Source organism: Rhinoderma darwinii, unplaced genomic scaffold, assembly GCF_050947455.1.
Source record: "Rhinoderma darwinii isolate aRhiDar2 unplaced genomic scaffold, aRhiDar2.hap1 Scaffold_66, whole genome shotgun sequence".
Taxonomy (NCBI): domain Eukaryota; kingdom Metazoa; phylum Chordata; class Amphibia; order Anura; family Rhinodermatidae; genus Rhinoderma; species Rhinoderma darwinii.
In genome coordinates, this window is record NW_027464216.1 from 47,654 (window position 1) to 66,320 (window position 18,667).

General features: G+C 41.8%; 1 protein-coding gene across 1 annotated transcript; it reads right to left on the reverse strand.

Annotated features, from left to right (window-relative positions):
* Positions 1–129: 129 nt before the first annotated feature.
* LOC142728050 (uncharacterized) lies at positions 130–7,434 on the reverse strand. Its single transcript, XM_075849083.1, has 3 exons — positions 6,611–7,434; positions 4,092–4,249; positions 130–228 (listed from the first exon to the last, which is right to left on the reverse strand). Exons 1-3 carry the CDS (start codon positions 7,287–7,289, stop codon positions 130–132), a joined length of 936 nt encoding a protein of 311 aa, XP_075705198.1. The 5' UTR covers positions 7,290–7,434.
* Between the last annotated feature and the right edge of the window lie 11,233 nt (positions 7,435–18,667).

Below are 18,667 nucleotides of genomic sequence, written 5' to 3' on the forward strand. Positions count from 1 at the left end.
TTGTTTCCTTAGTGTGTGTAACGAGGAGGAGAGGACAGAATAGGGGCAGAGCCCAGTGGTGCCCCCTACATGCTGGGAGGGTGCAGCGCCCCGTGCACTCGTACAGGTCACACACACCTAAGACCGTCCCTAAACATCGTCTCTTACACAGATCTCAAGTCTCTCACTGTCTATTATCCGCTCAACTGACACCTGCAGTTCCATGGAGACGGCTGGTGCAGAGGAGCTCTGAGGATGAGATCACTCAAAGCGTCCAATCAGAAGCTGCCAACTGGTTTGTACCACTAGGTAAACTACAAGGGTAGGCTCGGACCAAACCAATGACAGTTTTTGTGTTTGTTTTAATAAAGCAACAAGCGGTTATATGTTATACATTTTATATATATATATATATCCAAAAAAGAGAACGTGAAGCAGCACTCAAATAAAGTGAATTTATTCATCCAACATGGAACCACAACGTTTCATCTCCTCTATGAAGGCATTTTCAAGTCACTGTATTTGAGTTCTCTTTTTTGGATATCTAACACATAAGGAGAGGTCACACCTTTATTTTTGAAGCTTTGCACCAGCCTAGTCAGGCATTTGTTCACAGTGTTGCTCCAATCCTCTGCTTTATATATATATATATATATATATATATATATATACACACACACACACACACACACACACACACACACACAAATACACAAATAAATGTGTATGGAAAGGAAATGATTTATTCCATCTCAAACAGAAAAATAGTGACATTACAGATTTAGGCCCCATGCACATGACCGTAAAAACTCCCGTAATTACGGCCCCATAGACTTCTATTGGTCACGGGTACCTCCCCGTATGCTTACGGGAAGGTGCCCGTGCTGTTGAAAAAGATAGAACATGGCCTATTTCAGGCCGTAATTACGGCACGGGCAGCCAATAGAAGTCTATGGGGCTCCCGTAATTACGGGTGACTACGTGTGTGCACTCGTAATTACGGGAGCGTTGCTAGGCGACGTCAGTAAATAGTCACTGTCCAGGGTGCTGAAAGAGTTAAACGATCGGCAGTAACTGTTTCAGCACCCTGGACAGTTGCTACCGATCACAATATAGATAAAGCTGTAAAAAAAAAAAAAGACGTTCATACTTACCCAGAACTCCCTGCTTCTTCCTCCAGTCCGGCCTCCTGGGATGACGTTACAGCCCATGTGACCGCTGCAGCCAATCACAGGCCAATCACTGGCTGCAGTGGTCACATGGACTGCCGCGTCATCCAGGGAGGTCGGACTGGATGTCAAGAAAGGGACGCGTCACCAAGACAACGGCCGGGTAAGTATGAATTTCTTTTACTTTTATTACGGAAAGGGCTGTCCCTTCTCTCTATCCTGCACTGATAGAGAGAAGGGGCTGCCGATTAGTGCAGTGCAATTTTGCAGCCAAAAACGTGCCCGTAAATACGGGTGGAATACGGGTCGAATACGTGTGACCGAGGACCCGTATTTATGCCAGTATTTACGGGTGGACAAAAATACGGTCATGTGCATGGGGCCTTATGGGGTGATTTGGTTTCTTTGAAACGGCAGCGCTTTAAGTCTTTTTATTTCTGTCAGCGAGTTAATTGTAAAGATAAAGACTCGCCCAATATCCACGTTTTAATGTTCTGTTAGTGTCTTCATCATACTCAACGGGTGAGATAATGTGATTGATAGAAGATAAGCGGCGGTTTCCCTATTTATGGCGGTATCACAACAGTAACCACATTGGCCTCTCACATGGTAGCACAAACCCCACAATACTCAATCAAAATGAAATAAAACATGACAACAGTTTCTTTGGATAAAAATGGCCACGGTGTTTATTAAGGGTAACCTAAGATAAAATAATTCGAAGAGAATAACCATAAATAATCGAATAAATAATAAAATATAAATATTTTGACCAATAAAAACCAAGTCCGCCCAGCATTAGCTGGGTGACAAACCCCTCTAACAAACAACGTGACGTGAAGGAATTTAAGAACAATAGGGCGGGAGGGTGGGCGACGGTCCAATCTTCAAAAACTGGCTGCTTGACCACGATGAACTGCTCCTTTTATGTCCAATTTTCCCGCCTTTAGGATTTTATCAATGACCAATCAGCTGGCCTTCCACAAAACTGCCTGGAGATAGAATCTGCCAGAACCTGCTCATGCAATTGCACAGCTGACCTAGGTCCAATCAGCTGGGACCAACTCCAAACTGCCCAGAGACAGAAACATCTGGAAACCGGCTCGTGCCACCAGCACAGCTTACCCGGGGGACACCACGATGGTAAGTACCATTCTAATATAAAATAACAAATGGAGAAAAGAGGGAAAGGGGGAGAGAAAAACATACCAAGCAAAAAAACATATTTTATTAACAACTTATGGGGGGCCGTGCGACCATGTGTCCCCCAGGCAATAGCCTGGGGGGCCCCTGACATGGTAGCACAAACCCCACAATACTCAATCAAAATGAAATAAAACATGACAACAGTTTCTTTGGATAAAAATGGCCACGGTGTTTATTAAGGGTAACCTAAGATAAAATAATTCGAAGAGAATAACCATAAATAATCGAATAAATAATAAAATATAAATATTTTGACCAATAAAAACCAAGTCCACCCAGCATTAGCTGGGTGACAAACCCCACAAGCCATGACATTACCAAGACATGGCCCCCCCAAAACACCGCAGCCATTCTTCAATTAAATTCTGCAGGCCCAAATTGAAAATGTCGATACCCACATCAGAAAGATGTATACAATCATTTCTGAACAGCCCGTCTGTGAGGTCTTCAAGGTCACTGTGTCTATAAGAAAGACCACCGAGGACCGACATGTATTTAGACATGGCTCTATTAATCCTTTTACGGATTCGATTCAAAAACTTATAATTTCCAGAGGACCATAGCAGTCTTGGAATAATCACTGAAAAGGAAATAGTAGCGTCAGGGAAAAGACATTTTATCAAGGCTATATCCCTTCTCATTTCCCAAAGTAAGTCCAAAGTCTTTTCTTTACCTAGGTCATTGCCTCCAGCATGGATGATAATTAAATTCGGATCCGGCCAATAAGAACTCAGTGATTTAACTAAAGAAAACACGTTCTTCCATTGCAAACCCCTTACCCCATGCCAAAAAAACGAAAAAACTAGCGGATCCATAGACAAATTTTCTGTATAGGACCTTCTCGCGGCTCTCTTCTGTGCCCAAAATATAAAAGAGTGGCCAAGGATCCAAACAACCAAACGCTTACCTGTGGATATATAATTACACTACTAACAAGTCTGGTCGAACATAAAGTTTAAATCTATTAGACTCCCACCTTCCAATTCTTTTTATAATCCCTTCATCAATTCCTAACTGTGCAGCTTCCGTAGCTGCACCTATTCTAAACGAATGGGAGGATATTTTTAAATGCTCCAACTTCAGGGACTTCAAACATTTCTTCAAAACAGAGTTAAACTGAAATCTGGACAGCTGATCCCCATTCTGATGAATCAGGAAAGCAACCCCAAGACTCGGCCTGATTGACAACCAATGTTTAACATTAGAAACTGGGCAAAGAACAGAACCCGAAAACTGATTAATTCTAACCAAACGACCTTTTCCTAATTGATCTGTCTTAGATTTTTTTAACAATAACAAAACATGGTCAATTTTGCAACTAACATCCTGAAATGAAAGGCCCGGGACTGAAACTTTACTCTCTGCCACCAGTTCGCTTATTCTCAAGGCTGCAAAGAACATTAACACAAATGCTGTTCTAAACAAACACACTTCAAACTTACTAAAACAAACTAAATGTAACACATTGAATAATTTTAACAACAAATCTAATGAAATAGGCCTTCGTCTTTCCACAACCGGAGCTGACCTATGGTAACCTTTCAAAAGCTGCTTAACTGGGAAGAGCGAAGAAATAGCCGGACAACTGTTTAATTTAAGAAAGAAAGAGATGCCTGCCAGAGACTTAGAAATGGAGGCAAATGACAGCCTCCTACTAATCAGGCTACATACAAATTTTAAAACTAGACCTACCTCATTATGAAAGAAATTACAGTTCTCATTAACACAGAAATTAACCCACTCCTTCCAAGCAGCTGAATAATCAGCCCATGTTCTTGGAGCCAAGGATCTCTGAATATTAACATAGATTAGTCCCAAATCAGATTCCATAAATGAGGAGGACACGGAATTCCACAAAGCTCCGCTTCTGGTGCCATCGTTCTGAACCTCCGCCACTGACAACGAGATAATGAATCTGCTATATCATTCTTTTTTCCTTCTATATAGCTAGCTTTCAACCAGATGTTCAACTTCAGACAACATAAAGTTAAATGTCTTAATATCTTAACTACTAATTCACATTTTGAAGATAATGTGTTCATTGCAAAGACCACACCTTTGTTATCCGTAAACAACAAAATTCTCCTATTCTTAAAATAATGACCCCATACAACTATGGCTACCAAAACCGGAAATAATTCCAATAAGACAATATTTGAAGTAACTTTGCTTACACGCCAAGCACTGGGCCATAACTCAGCCGACCATTGACCATTAAAGAATGCCCCGTAGCCCATACTACCGGCTGCATCCGTAAATAAAGACAAAGAGTCAGAATCCTCAAAATTAAACTGCCAGCAACTGCGTCCATTAAATTTAGATAAAAATTCTAGCCATACAGCTAAATCTTCTTTTAGCTGAACCGTTAACCTAATATGGGACCTAGGTGACTTAAGACCCCTTGTTGAAAAATACAGCCGCTTTGAAAAAACTCTTCCCATAGGAATAACTCTAGAGGCAAAGCTCAACAACCCTAACAGTGACTGCATATCACGTAATGAACATTTCTTCCTAGCTAACATACTGACTAAAGAAACCCTTAACTTTAACAATTTTTCCTCTGGTAAACTAAATTCCATTCTCTCAGAATCTATTCTAATACCTAAAAATTCTAATGACCTACATGGAAACACAGTCTTCTCTTCAGCTAACGGAACACCAAAAAATTTCATAAACTCGACAAATTTTAACAATAAGGAATAACATAACTCAGAACTAGCATCACCTATAAACAAAAAGTCATCAAGATAGTGCAGAACACCTCCATCCGGAATTTGCTTCTGCACTACCCAATGTAAAAAGGATGAAAATGCCTCAAAATAGAAACAAGATAAAGAAAAACCCATTGGTAAACATTTGTCATAAAAATAATCACCTTCAAATTGAAAACCTAGAGAGTTGAAACCTGCAGGGTTAACTGGTAGTAAACGGAAAGCTGATTTGATATCAGCTTTTGCTAAAAAAGCATTTTGACCAAACTGTCTCAATAAAGAGACAGCCTGATCAAACGAAGCATAGTGTACTGTCGCTTTAGACTTGTCAGCATCATCGTTTAATGAAGCCTTAAACGGGTAAGAAAGGTGATGTATTAAACGGAATGAATTAAATTCCTTCTTAGGGACAATTCCTAAAGGTGAAAGTCTAAAGTTTGTAAACGGCGGATGTATAAAAGGACCAGCGATCCTGCCAGTTTCAAGCTCTTTCAGGATTTTCTGATGCACAATATCCTTATGCTGCTGGATGGATTTCAAATTATCCACCCAGCAACAACCAGATCCTTTGAAAGAAGGGATATCAAAACCAAACTTAAAACCGTTAAAAATTAAATTAGCTTTCTCCCTGTCTGGGAACATTTCTAGCCAAGGCGCCATTCTTATTAATTTCACTGGCGTCCATGCTTTTGGATAACTGTTCTTTGGAACTAGGGGGTTGAGACTGGTTTGCTCTTTTAAAACAGCGACACATTGGGTGCGAACCCCCACAAAAGGAACATTCATGTTTATACCGACAATTGTTTAACCATTTACACTGAGCTTCATTATAAGCAAAGCAAACTCCTTTCCTCAACGTATTCTGAGAACTAGGCTGCTGCTTGGGCACTGACCTTTGTGGAAGCATTAAACTAAGCCACAAACCAACATCCTTAGTGCCCCATTTCAATGAAGGGTACACTGCCATCTTCTGGCGAAACATTTCATCATAATTGTACCATGCTAAACCACCAAACTGGCGGTAAGCCTCAAGAATAATGTCTACATGCTGAAATAAATTACTAGAATTAATGAAAGACTTTTCCCCTAAAACTGAAGCATAGATACAGAACGCCTGTAGCCAGTTAAAGAAAGACTTAGGAGGAGAAAATTTTTTATCCTCATCTTTATCAGACTTACCATCCTGCTTGACAAGAGTCTCCTTCGCGGATGGTAATAAAGAAAATAAATCTATAAACTCGTTCCTCCAAATACGCTCCTTAATTGCTGGCTGTAAATGAAAACCTAATGGCGAAATATCGCAAGACATCACTTCCTTACAACAAGTTTCCGAAACACCAATTCCTTTCTCTAAAACAGGAATATTACTAAAACCAGCATTCTGTAAATGCTGACTACTATGCTTCCATACATCAGCGGGGGAACTAGCAGGAACAGCCGACTTACTGACCAAATCAGCTAATAATTTTAAAATATCAAACATTACATTAGAATTGAGGGGAGGGGGGATGGGGTGGGACAGATAAGGGGTAGCTGGCATCTCACCACTCTGTTCCACCTGTCCTGGGTCGTGCACCACTTCTGCTACCTCCTGCTGCGTGCCTGTAGATCCTGGGGAAACTTGCTGACAGGAAAGTTGACTCCTGGGACCTCTTCTTCTCCTTGATACTGGCGGAGGTGGGGAATAAGCCACCCTAGTCTTCCGGCTCCTCTTCCTCGGTTGCAGCTCTGAAGAAAAGTCCTGCGCCGCCTCTAAAACCAGTGAGGCCGGCGCTTCCACTGTGTCCTCCACACCATCCTTGGAGCAGGAGGGGGTACCCGACCAACCTGTTGTCTCCCGTTCTCTGACTAAACTTCTGGCCAGCGGGTTAGCCAATTGCGCCGGCACTTGCTGCGCACTTCCGGCACTGTGCGCCACCTTCTTTGATGACACGGTCGGCCGCCTCCTCTCAAGCTCCGGCACCTGGAGCGAACGTCCGGAACTGCGCTCCACCCTCAGTGATGACTCTGCTGCAGACTTCATCCTCTTGGCTGCAGCTGATGACGGCACCTCGAGCGACGACCCAGCAGGAGACACTGCTTCCTCTATGTCGTTTTCCAGCCCAGTAAGTTCGCTTCTTCCCTCGACTTCCCTCGACGGCGCTGCTGCTAGGCATTGCCTCAGCCAGTTTTCTCCTCCTTCCGACTCCGCTCTTCTGATCAGCTCCATCAGCAGGACATCCATGGCGACGGTCCAATCTTCAAAAACTGGCTGCTTGACCACGATGAACTGCTCCTTTTATGTCCAATTTTCCCGCCTTTAGGATTTTATCAATGACCAATCAGCTGGCCTTCCACAAAACTGCCTGGAGATAGAATCTGCCAGAACCTGCTCATGCAATTGCACAGCTGACCTAGGTCCAATCAGCTGGGACCAACTCCAAACTGCCCAGAGACAGAAACATCTGGAAACCGGCTCGTGCCACCAGCACAGCTTACCCGGGGGACACCACGATGGTAAGTACCATTCTAATATAAAATAACAAATGGAGAAAAGAGGGAAAGGGGGAGAGAAAAACATACCAAGCAAAAAAACATATTTTATTAACAACTTATGGGGGGCCGTGCGACCATGTGTCCCCCAGGCAATAGCCTGGGGGGCCCCTGACATTATATTCTTATGTATGAAGCCCACCAGCTTCATGAATTAACCCCTACCAGCCGCAGCCGTTTTTCGGATTTTCACTTTAGTACTCTCCTCCACCCATTCCAAAAGCCATAGCTTTTACATTTTTCCACCGATATAGCCGTATAAAGGCAATTTTTTTTTTTGTAGATTTTCATGGCACTATTTATTGTACCATGTAATATAGTGGGAAACGAAAAATTTCAGTTGTGGAGTGGATTGGGAAAAAAATAGCGATTCCTCCATTGTTTGTGGAGTTTAGTTTTTACAGCGTTGACCGTGAGAGAACGAATATTATACTCCAGTTTTAATATACAGGTAGTTGTAGAAAGATGTGCCTAATATAATAAGAGTCGCAGAGGCCTATTATTAAATTCAGTGCATTTCTGGCTGTCCATGTATTTGCACCTTTTTTACACCAGTAAACTGACATAGAAAAGTTAATAAACTTCCCCCCGGTGTGTTGTGAAGGGTCCATTAAGTTAATTGAATACACGTATTGCATCCAATCACAGCACAGCTTTCTTTTATTCAGACGAGGTGTAGCATCCATGGCCACGGGCCGTCGGGGTTACTCACCTCCCGACGCCCGCAGCCATGGTTCCTAGGAGACGCCAGTGCTCACTTCCACTCCGTCATCATCATGAACTGCCATGATTTCCTGGTCTATAAGAAGGCCCCAGGCCCTCTGATCCTTGCCTGAGCGTTGTTAGTCTATTCCAGTCTGTCTCGCAAATAGTCCCTTAGTGTTTCCCCGTTCCAGTTGTTACCCGTGCCTTGTTACCCGTGCCCTGTTACCCGTTCCTGTATTCCGTATTGTTCTTGTTCCTGTGCCTACCAGTGTTGGAGTCGTGTCTACTGCACCTGCTGTCGTTTGCCACGTCCAGTGTCGTTTGCCACGTCCAGTGTCGTTTGCCACGTCCAGTGTCTTCTGCCACGTACAGTGTCTTCTACCACATCGTGTCTTCTGCCACGTCCAGTGTCCTCTGCTACATCGGATACTGCCCGCCACGTCTGGCGCTACCTGCCGCACCCGCCTCCGTCCATGCTGAAGCCACAGCCACCCTCTGGACTAGTTCAGGTACCCAAAGTGCCATGATTTCCTTGTCTATAAGAAGGCCCCAGGCCTTCTGATCCTTGCCTGAGCGTTGTTAGTCTATCCCAGTCTGTCTCGCAAACGGTCCCTTAGTGTTTCCTCGTTCCAGTTGTTACCCGTGCCCTGTTACCTGTTCCTGTATTCCGTATTGTTCTTGTTCCTGTGCCTACCAGTTTTGGAGTCGTGTCTATTGCACCTGCTGTCGTTTGCCACGTCCAGTGTCGTTTGCCACGTCCAGTGTTGTTTGCCACGTCCGGTGTCTTCTGCCACGTCCAGTGTCTTCTGCTACATCGGATACTGCTCGCCACATCTGGCGCTACCTGCCGCACCAGCCTCCATCCGTGCTGAAGCCACAGCCACCGCCTGGACTAGTTCAGGTACCCAAGCATTGCTATCTGCTATTGACTTTCGTATAGACTGTGACCTGGTCAGCTGCCTCCCCGCTACGGCAGAGCGGCCTAGTGGGTCCACATACCCTGTGACCGTGACACCAGGCTAAGAAATGAAAGCTGAGCTCTGATTGGTTGCTATGGGCAATAAGGACAGTTATACTGTTAGACAGTTTTGATCAATTTGCTGCACTAATGATACCAGTCACACTCATCGAATGATGTTTACGTTTTATTTAAGGTTTTTGTGGATCAAAATATAAGATGGTAAAGATGATGTTATACAAGATCCAGCAAAATATGTCCCAGTGTATACTGTAGTATCAGGAAGGGGTGGAAAATCTGTATTCCAGAGACACAGGAAGAGATGACATGTTCTCTTGTTCTGGGCCTGGTCTTCTGGGTGACATTGATGCCCCGATAACCACACTTATGTCTCGTCTGTGACAGATGTAGACATTTTATGTCTCGCATTGGAATACTTGTAAGATGGCGGGTTCTGCCATCGGTTGTTATTGGCATTGGTGTTGATGTTATGTTGATATCTGCTGACTTGTTCTGGGTGGAGAAGCACAAAATCTTATTAAATATGGATCATTCAGGCTGCATGACAAATATAGAGAGGGGACACATCTAGAGAAACTTACCTTTCTATCAGTAACATAGGCGGCTCCTCCGGTGACAGGGAGCGCTGTTCTCGCCACATGTACGACAGAATTGGTGTTTATGCTGCAAGAGAAATATTTGCTATTAATGCTCTACTAATGTGTGTTTCTTAGCAGGCACAAAATAGAGAAGATGTTTTAATGTGGATTTTCCCTAAATGGTCCTGGGGGTTACACTACGAACCTTAAAGATGGTTGATCCGAGTAGTCGGTTTGATCTTGAGCTGCGCTGCTCAGGATGTTATAGGAACTTTCTGATGTTCACAAAGGTTGGATTGTTGTTTTATCCACCTGAGATGGTAAATGTTCCTTAGGAGTCCTGCAAGATGCCAAGTAATGTCAACGTGACTTTTCCTTAACCCCTTCCCGCTCCTTGACGTACTATTACGTCATGGCAGCTGTATCGTTCGCGCTCCATGCCGTAATAGTACGTCTCGGGAGTAACGGCCGTTTCGGCCGTCCTCCCGACACATACAGGAGCTGTGACGCTGCTGTCTTGTTCAGCAGCTGTCACAGCTCCTACAGCGGGGACCGATCGCTGTGTCCCCGCTGATTAACCCCTTAAAAGCCGCGTTCTATAGAGATCGCGGCTTTTTAGGGGTTAAGCTGCCATCGCCGGCCTGCTACGCGATAGCGGCCGGCGATGGTGACTATGGCAACCGGACACCAAACAATGGCGTCCGGCTATGCCATAGACGGAAGCCTAGTGGGTCCTGACAACGTCAGGACCCACTATGCTTGCTGTCAGTGAGTAGCTGACAGTTCTAATACACTGCACTACGCATGTAGTGCAGTGTATTAGAATAGCGATCAGGGCCTCCTGCCCTCAAGTCCCCTAGTGGGACAAAGTAATAAAGTTAAAAAAAAGTTAAAAAAAGATGTGTAAAAATAAGAAAATAAAAGTTTTAAAAGTAATAAAAGTAAAAGTCCCACTTTTTCCCTTATCAGTCCTTTATTATTAATAAAAATATATAAACAAACAAATAAACTATACATAATTGGTATCGCCGCGTCCGTAACGGCCTGAACTACAAAATTATTTTGTTATTTATCCCGCACGGTGAACGCCGTAAAAAAAAATATTAATAAACCGTACCACAATCACAATTGTTTGGTCACTTCACCTCCCAAAAAATGGAATAAAAAGAGATCAAAAAGTCGCATGTACCTAAAAATGGTACTGATGGAAAATACAGTTCGTTACGCAAAAAATAAGTCCTCGCACGGCTTTATTGATTGAAAAATAAAAACGTTATGGCGCTTAGAATAAGGTAACACAAAAAGTGAATGATTGTTTACAAAACGTATTTTATTGTGCAAACGCCATAAGACATAAAAAAAAACTATAAACATCTGGTATCGCCGTAATCGTATCGCCCCGCAGAATAAAGTGAATATGTCATTTATAGCGCACGGTGAACGCTGTAAAAAAAAAAGTATACAAAAACAATAGTAGAATTGCTGTTTATTAGTCACCACGCCACCTAAAAATGGAATAAAAACTGATCAAAAAGCCGCATGCACCCCAAGAAAACTACAATGGATTCCTCAAGGGGTCTAGTTTCCAAATTGGGGTCACTTTTGGGGGGTTTCCAATGTTTTGGCACCACAAGACCTCTTCAAACCGGACATGGTGCCTAATAAAAAAGAGGGCTCAAAATCCGCTAGGTGCTCCTTTGCTTCGGAGGCCGGTGCTTCAGTCCATTACCGCCCGAGGGCCACATGTGGGATATTTCTCTAAACTGCAGAATCTGGACAATACGTATTAATTTGTGTTTCTCTGATAAATCCTTTTGTGTTATAAAAAAAATGGTATAAAAAGAGTAAATTTCACCTCTACTTTGCTCTAAATTTCTGTGAAACACCTAAAGGGTTCATAAACTTTCTAAATGCTGTTGTGAATACTTTGAGGGGTCTAGTTTCTAAAATGGGGTGTTTGATAGGGGTTTCTAATATATGGGCCCCTCAAAGCAACTTCAGAAATGAACTGGAACCTAAAAAAAAAAAAAAATGAGGCAATACTTCGCTTCTTACATTATACTGATAATGAGCCGTGCCCACTCCGAGATGACCCCAGTTTTGACCGTTTGTATAAACGGAGACCCCTATTAGACCGTTCCAGTGCCCGGTTTTCCCAAGCATACACCCCCGAGAAGTGTTTTTCTATTGATGAGTCCCTGGTACATTTTAAAGGGAGGGTTCAATTCCGCCAGTACCTGCCAGGTAAGAGGGCAAGGTATGGCGTGAAGATGTCTAAGCTGTGCGAGAGTGCATCAGGGTATACCTACAGGTTTAGGATATATGAAGGAAAGGCCACCCCCAAACCAGACTGCATCCTGGAGTACAATAGGTACATGGGAGGGATGGACTTGTCAAATCAAGTCCTGAAGCCCTACAGCGCCATGCGGTGTGGTATAAGAAGCTGGCCGGGCACATCATACAGATGGCTTTGTACAATGCGTATGTGCTACGTCGATGTGCAGGCCAGAGGGGAACTTTCCTGGAATTTCAAGATCTAATCTTTAGGGACCAGGAAGGGGGGGCACCCAGTACTTCTGGAAGCGAGGCCACACGCATCGTACCAGGGCAACACTTTCCAGGAGAAGGTCCCCAAACCGGTGGAAAGGGAAAGAGTCAAAAGAGGTGCAGAGTCTGCTATAAGAGGGGGATAAGGAAGAACACAATATACCAATGTGACACGTGTCCCGAAAAACCAGGGCTCTGTATAAAAGATTGTTTTAAAATGTATCATACATCCCTTGATATTTAATTTACCCTGATGCACTCCGCACAGCTTACCCCCCTCATCTTTCCCTTCTGAGCCCTGCCGTATGCCCAGGCAGCTGATAACAGCCACATGTAGGGTATTGTCGTACCCAGGAGAACCCACATTACAATTTAAGGGGTGTATATCTCCCGTGGCGCATGCTGGGCACACTATATTGGACACTGAAATGGCATATACATATATAAAATTGCAAATCTCACACTGCACCATCTGCTGCGCATTATCTTTTACACAGTACCTGTGGGGTCAAAATGCTCACTACACCTCTAGATGAATGTCTTAAGGGGTGTAGTTTTTAAAATGGGGTCACTTCTCGGGGGTTTCAACTGTACTGGTACCTCAGGGGCTTCTGCACACATGACTTAGCACCAGAAAAGCTCCAGTAGGCCAAATGGTGGTCCTTTCCTTCTGAGCCCTCCCATGGGCCCAAAGGGCAGTTTATCACCACAAATGGGGTATTGCCGCACTAAGGACAAATTTGGCAACAAAATGGGGTATGTTGTTCCTTGTGAAAATAAGAAATTTTGATCAAAAATGACATCTTATTGGAAAAAATATCATTTTTTTCATTTCACAGCCCAATTCAAATAGGTGCTGTGAAAAACCTGTGCGGTCAAAATGATAACAAAAACCATAAATGAATTCCTTGAGGGGTGTAGTTTCCAAAATGGGGTCACTTCTGGTGGGTTTCCATTGCTTTGATACCTCTGGGGCTCTGCAAATGCGACATGGCACCCGAAAACCAATCCAGCAAAATCTGGACTCCAACAAACACATAGCGCTCCTTTCCTTCTGAGCCCTCCCATGGGCCCAAACGGCAGTTTATCACCACAAATGGGGTATTGCCGCACTAAGGACAAATTGGGCAACAAAATGGGGTATGTTGTTCCCTGTGAAAATAAGAAAATTTGATCAAAAATGACATTTTATTGGAAAAAATATCATTTTTTTCATTTCACAGCCCAATTCAAATAGGTGCTGTGAAAAAACTGTGCGGTCAAAATGATAACAAAAACCATAAATTAATTCCTTGAGGGGTGTAATTTCCAAAATGGGGTCACTTCTGGTGGGTTTCCATTGTTTTGATACCTCAACGCCTCTTCAAACCTGGCATGCTGCCTAAAATATATTCTAATAAAAAAGAGGCCTCAAAATGCACTAGGTGCTTCTTTGCTTCTAGGGCTTGTGTTTTAGTCCACGAGCGCAGTAGGGCCACATGTGGGACATTTCTAAAAACTGCAGAATCTGGACAATACATATTTAGTAGTGTTTCTCTGGTAAAACCTTCTCTGTTACTAAAAAAAAATTGAATAAAATTGAAATTCAGCATAAAAAATGAAATTTGCAAATTTCATTTCCAATTTGCTTTAATTCCTGTGAAATGCCTGAAGGGTTAAAAAACTTTCTATATGCTGTTTTGAATACTTTGAGGGGTCTAGTTTTTAAAATGGGGTGTTTTATGGGGGTTTCTAATACATAGGCCCCTCAAATCCACTTCAGAACTGAACTGGCACCTTCAAAAAAAGGCTTTTGAAATTTTCTTAAGAATATGAGAAATTGCTGTTTATGTTCTAAACCTTGTAACGTCCAAGAAAAATAAAATAATGTTCAAAAAACGATGCCAATCTAAAGTAGACATATGGGAAATGTGAACTAGTAACTATTTTGGGTGGTATAACCGTCTGTTTTTCAAGCAGATGCATTTAAATTCTGAAAAATGCTATTTTTTGTAAATTTTCTCTAAATTTTGCAATTTTTCACAAATAAAGACTGAATATATCGACCAAATTTTACCACGAACATGAAGCCCAAAGTGTCACGAGAAAACAATCTCAGAATCGCTTGGATAGGTTTAAGCATTCCGACGTTATTACCACATAAAGTGAAATATGTCAGATTTGAAAAATGGGCTCTGAGCCTTAAGGCCCAAACTAGGCTGCGTCCTTAAGGGGTTAAAAAACAAATTATATAATATTACATAAATACTTTCAACTGGGACCCCCACTAATCCTGAGAATGGGGATCCTGAACTCCTCATTCATCCTTACTGCACCGCCCCCCCTCAAAGTGAGGAGGAGCTTGAATGGAGCAGCGGTCGAGTATGCACCCACCGCCCCATTTAATGTTTATGGGACTAAGAGGAACAATTCTAATATAGTAGAAAGGAAGACCTAAGAAGTGGATGAAGATTCTCACAAAAACATAATTACAATTACAATGCTCTTACCTTATGTGCTGTAAGGACATGAACACAGGCAGCTAAGTTTTTTGGCACTTCCTCCTAATACCCATTAAATAGACCTTGCGGTCAAATCGTCCACCAGCCAAGGGGATGCTGGAATGAGAAATATATTGATGTAAGACATATGATAATGTTAGCAGGTAACCACACAATAATTGTTTAGCTTGGCATCATATAATCCTCCAGTGCTGTCACCCAGGTATACAGCCACCTGCCCCCTAGTGTGAGCTCTGGCTATAAGGCCCATGTAGTAATGGCGGCTACTGAGAGGATCATATCAACATGGAGGAAAGCATGACTTACTTATCTGAACCAGGCCTGAGCTTTACTTCAAAGATGCCATACACGGGTCGATGGTCTGATGTTTTTAAAAGAGGGCAAGAGTCGTATCTCAGGACTCGCACATCTCCCTCACATTGGCTCTTATACAACACCCTGTCCTGTAGAGGTCATGAAATAACATATCAGTGAAATCATATTATACATTTTTTATTTACTACATTGCATCATATAGATAAATTCTGGGCCCAATTTATTTAAATTGCCAAATATTAAGACTTTATTATCATTATATCATGGGTTAATGATGGGTAGCTGCTGTGGTGGTCCTTTATTTAGAGGATTTGTCTTGCTCTGGATCCACACAGCTTAAACTTACAAACCCGGGCGATACTTCATGGAATTTATTGTCTATTGTTTCTTTAGCTCTGAAGACCAAAAAAAAAAGATATCTTACCGTGTATGATGGAATTCTCTGCTTTTCTGATGTATCATAGGTGTCTGTGCCAATGTCAAACTTATAGGTAGGAAGGAATTCAATGGTGTGCTCCTTAAACCCTACAAATATGGACCCTTGAGTTGAAAGGACAAAAAAAAGTATTTGCATTAAAAACATGTGGAACTGATGATTGTAGGACTATATAAGAATGTGGTGAACATATCCACCATCATGACAGTGATTTGTATTGATCTGTTGAGGTGTATGTGGTAATGGCTGAGGAGTGATAGAGATCTGTCTACTAGTAACTGTACCGTTGTTCTTGGCTTCATTCAGATGGTCGTGTTTGAGGAGACTGGACATATCTCTTCCTTTGATGTTCTGCAGAAGAGATTCCACAGGTTTTTCTGTCCTCTTTTAGTTGGAAATTGAGATCCCCAAACCAAAAAACTCGATCAAAGCGGCTGGTGACGTCCACTGTAGAATCAAATAAACAGATGACACAATTAGGTCACATGACTGCATTAGACTCGATGGAGATAAATGGAGAAATAAAGAAATCCAAAGGTTCAACCACATAAGTAATACTCACAGGCATTGGAGTTTATTATTTCCGGAATAATTTGAGGCAGACGGAGACCCTCGGTTATGGTCTTGTAGTCCTTGATCCTTTTTTGACTGCCCTAACAGCCAACAAAACATATGCATATTAGTAAATGAGACCTCCTGGAATTAGGACAACCACCACATTTTCATTTTCTTTGACAATATAATCTAGGTTTCTTTATCTGATCTGATCTAGGTTTCTACTTCTTAGGTTGTGTGGTCTGCAAATATTTTATAGTTAAATGGGAATTCCATCTAAATTTATCTTTTGACATTTCAGAAGAGGAGACTGGTGGAGTTCCATGATCTGGTTCTCAGTCGCACTGATATTTCTGGTACTCTATATCTAAGACACAATAATGTTTTTGATAGAGGATAATGAATTTCTATAGCGGTCTGTAGAGGACATTAGGCCGTTTATCCATCCACTATTACTCTCCTCTCATTACATAGAATAAGTTTGATGGATTAGAAAAAGTTTGAACAAATGGCCGAAGAACCTTTCATTTTGCACCCAAACAATAATAGTACAGATCTCTTCATATTATATAATATATTTCAGTTTATTATTAAACAGCAGCACTTTTATACACAGTAAAACTGTACATAGTCACATATTAATATCGGACATACTTACATTTCATATGGGAATTAATAAACAGGAAAGATGTTCCAAAGACAGTGAAGGCAACACCCAAAGCTCCTTTAGTTTTTACATGGTGGAATAGCCTGGTTGTTACATGGGTGTGCTCTACCTCTGTATAAGAAACACAAGGAGAAGGGTCAGTGGTAATAGTACCACATGCATCAATGAAACATAGATAATTTCCTCCTAAACGCTGGATTTATTACTAAACATTATATTACATTTTGTAACTGTGGAATCAGCTCTCAGATCTCCAATACTCCATATAGTGAAGAATCTGAGAGTGGAGCTGTCAGGCGTCTAATTCTAATGACTAAATGAGATGTAAAAACACAATAGTTTATTACTATAATCAGGACACATAATGTAGATGTAAGAAAGTAAATCACACCTGAGCAGAACCAGATCAGTTCCCGTCTAATAAAGATGGTGAGATACAGGACTCCGAGCCCGGATGAGTGGTATAGCACGTAGTGCGGACCAAGGGTCTCCTGTAATTTTATCTCCCATTCCCGCCTACAAGAAAACACAATTACATTTATTTATATATTAATAAATGACGCCAGATTAAGATCCTCAATTTATCTGTTAAACAATCCATAGTATGACCTCTGAGGTTAAATAGGAAAAGTAGAGAGTGATCCTACAATAAGTAGAGAATCGAGAGAGAATATAGGCTGTTGTAAGACGACTGAGAAGACTTACCTGTTTGGACATCCTATGGACATCCATGCAGTTTGGGGAATTTTGCTGTGAAGTGTTGTCCTGGTATAATACGGGCACCCTCACTTCCAGTAGATATGTTTGGGCCCTGCCCTTCCTGTTTCCCTAATTTTTAGGGCCTTGATAAATCGCCACTTGAAACAGAAGGAATGTTCCCCTCGGGCCGGCACAACTGCATATATTTTTTTCCTGACTTATTGGAGCCATAACTAATTTTATTTTTTCATAAACATATTGGTATGTGGGCTGATTTTTGCGGGAGGAGCTGTAGTTATTATTGGTACCATTTTGGTGTACATGCAACTTTTTGATCACTTGTTATCCTTTTTTGGGGAGGCAAGGTGATCAAAAAACAGCAAATTCTGCCATAGTTTTTTAGGTTTTTTGAATACAGCGTTCACCATGCGTTATAAATTACATGTTACCTTTATTCTGCGGGTCAGTACGATTCCGGCGATACCTAATTTATAGAACTTTTCTATGTTTTACAACTTTTTACACAATAAAATTACTTTCACTGTTCATATTGTAAATTCATATGGTCACCGGAAGACGCAACCAAATGTCGTTCAAGAGCACATTGACATCTTATCTATGGAGACTTAACTTGTTTCCTGATGAGCTGATAGGAGATCCGTGGGGATTGTGTCACCCTAGCGGCTTCCCTGCTTAATGTGTTTGTCTCCGCTTGTAAAGAGAGTCCAAAATAAAATTTTATGGAACTGAAGTTTAACCCCTTAAGGACGCAGCCTAGTTTGGGCCTTAAGGCTCAGAGTCCATTTTTCAAATCTGACATATTTCACTTTATGTGGTAATAACGTCGGAATGCTTAAACCTATCCAAGCGATTCTGAGATTGTTTTCTCATGAGACATTGGGCTTTATGTTAGTGGTGAAATTTGGACGATATATTCAGTGTTTATTTGTGAAAAATTGCAAAATTTAGAGAAAATTTATAAAAAATAGCATTTTTCAGAATTTAAGTGCATCTGCTTGTAAAACAGATGGTTATACCACTTAAAATAGTTACTAGTTCACATTTCCCATATGTCTACTTTAGATTGG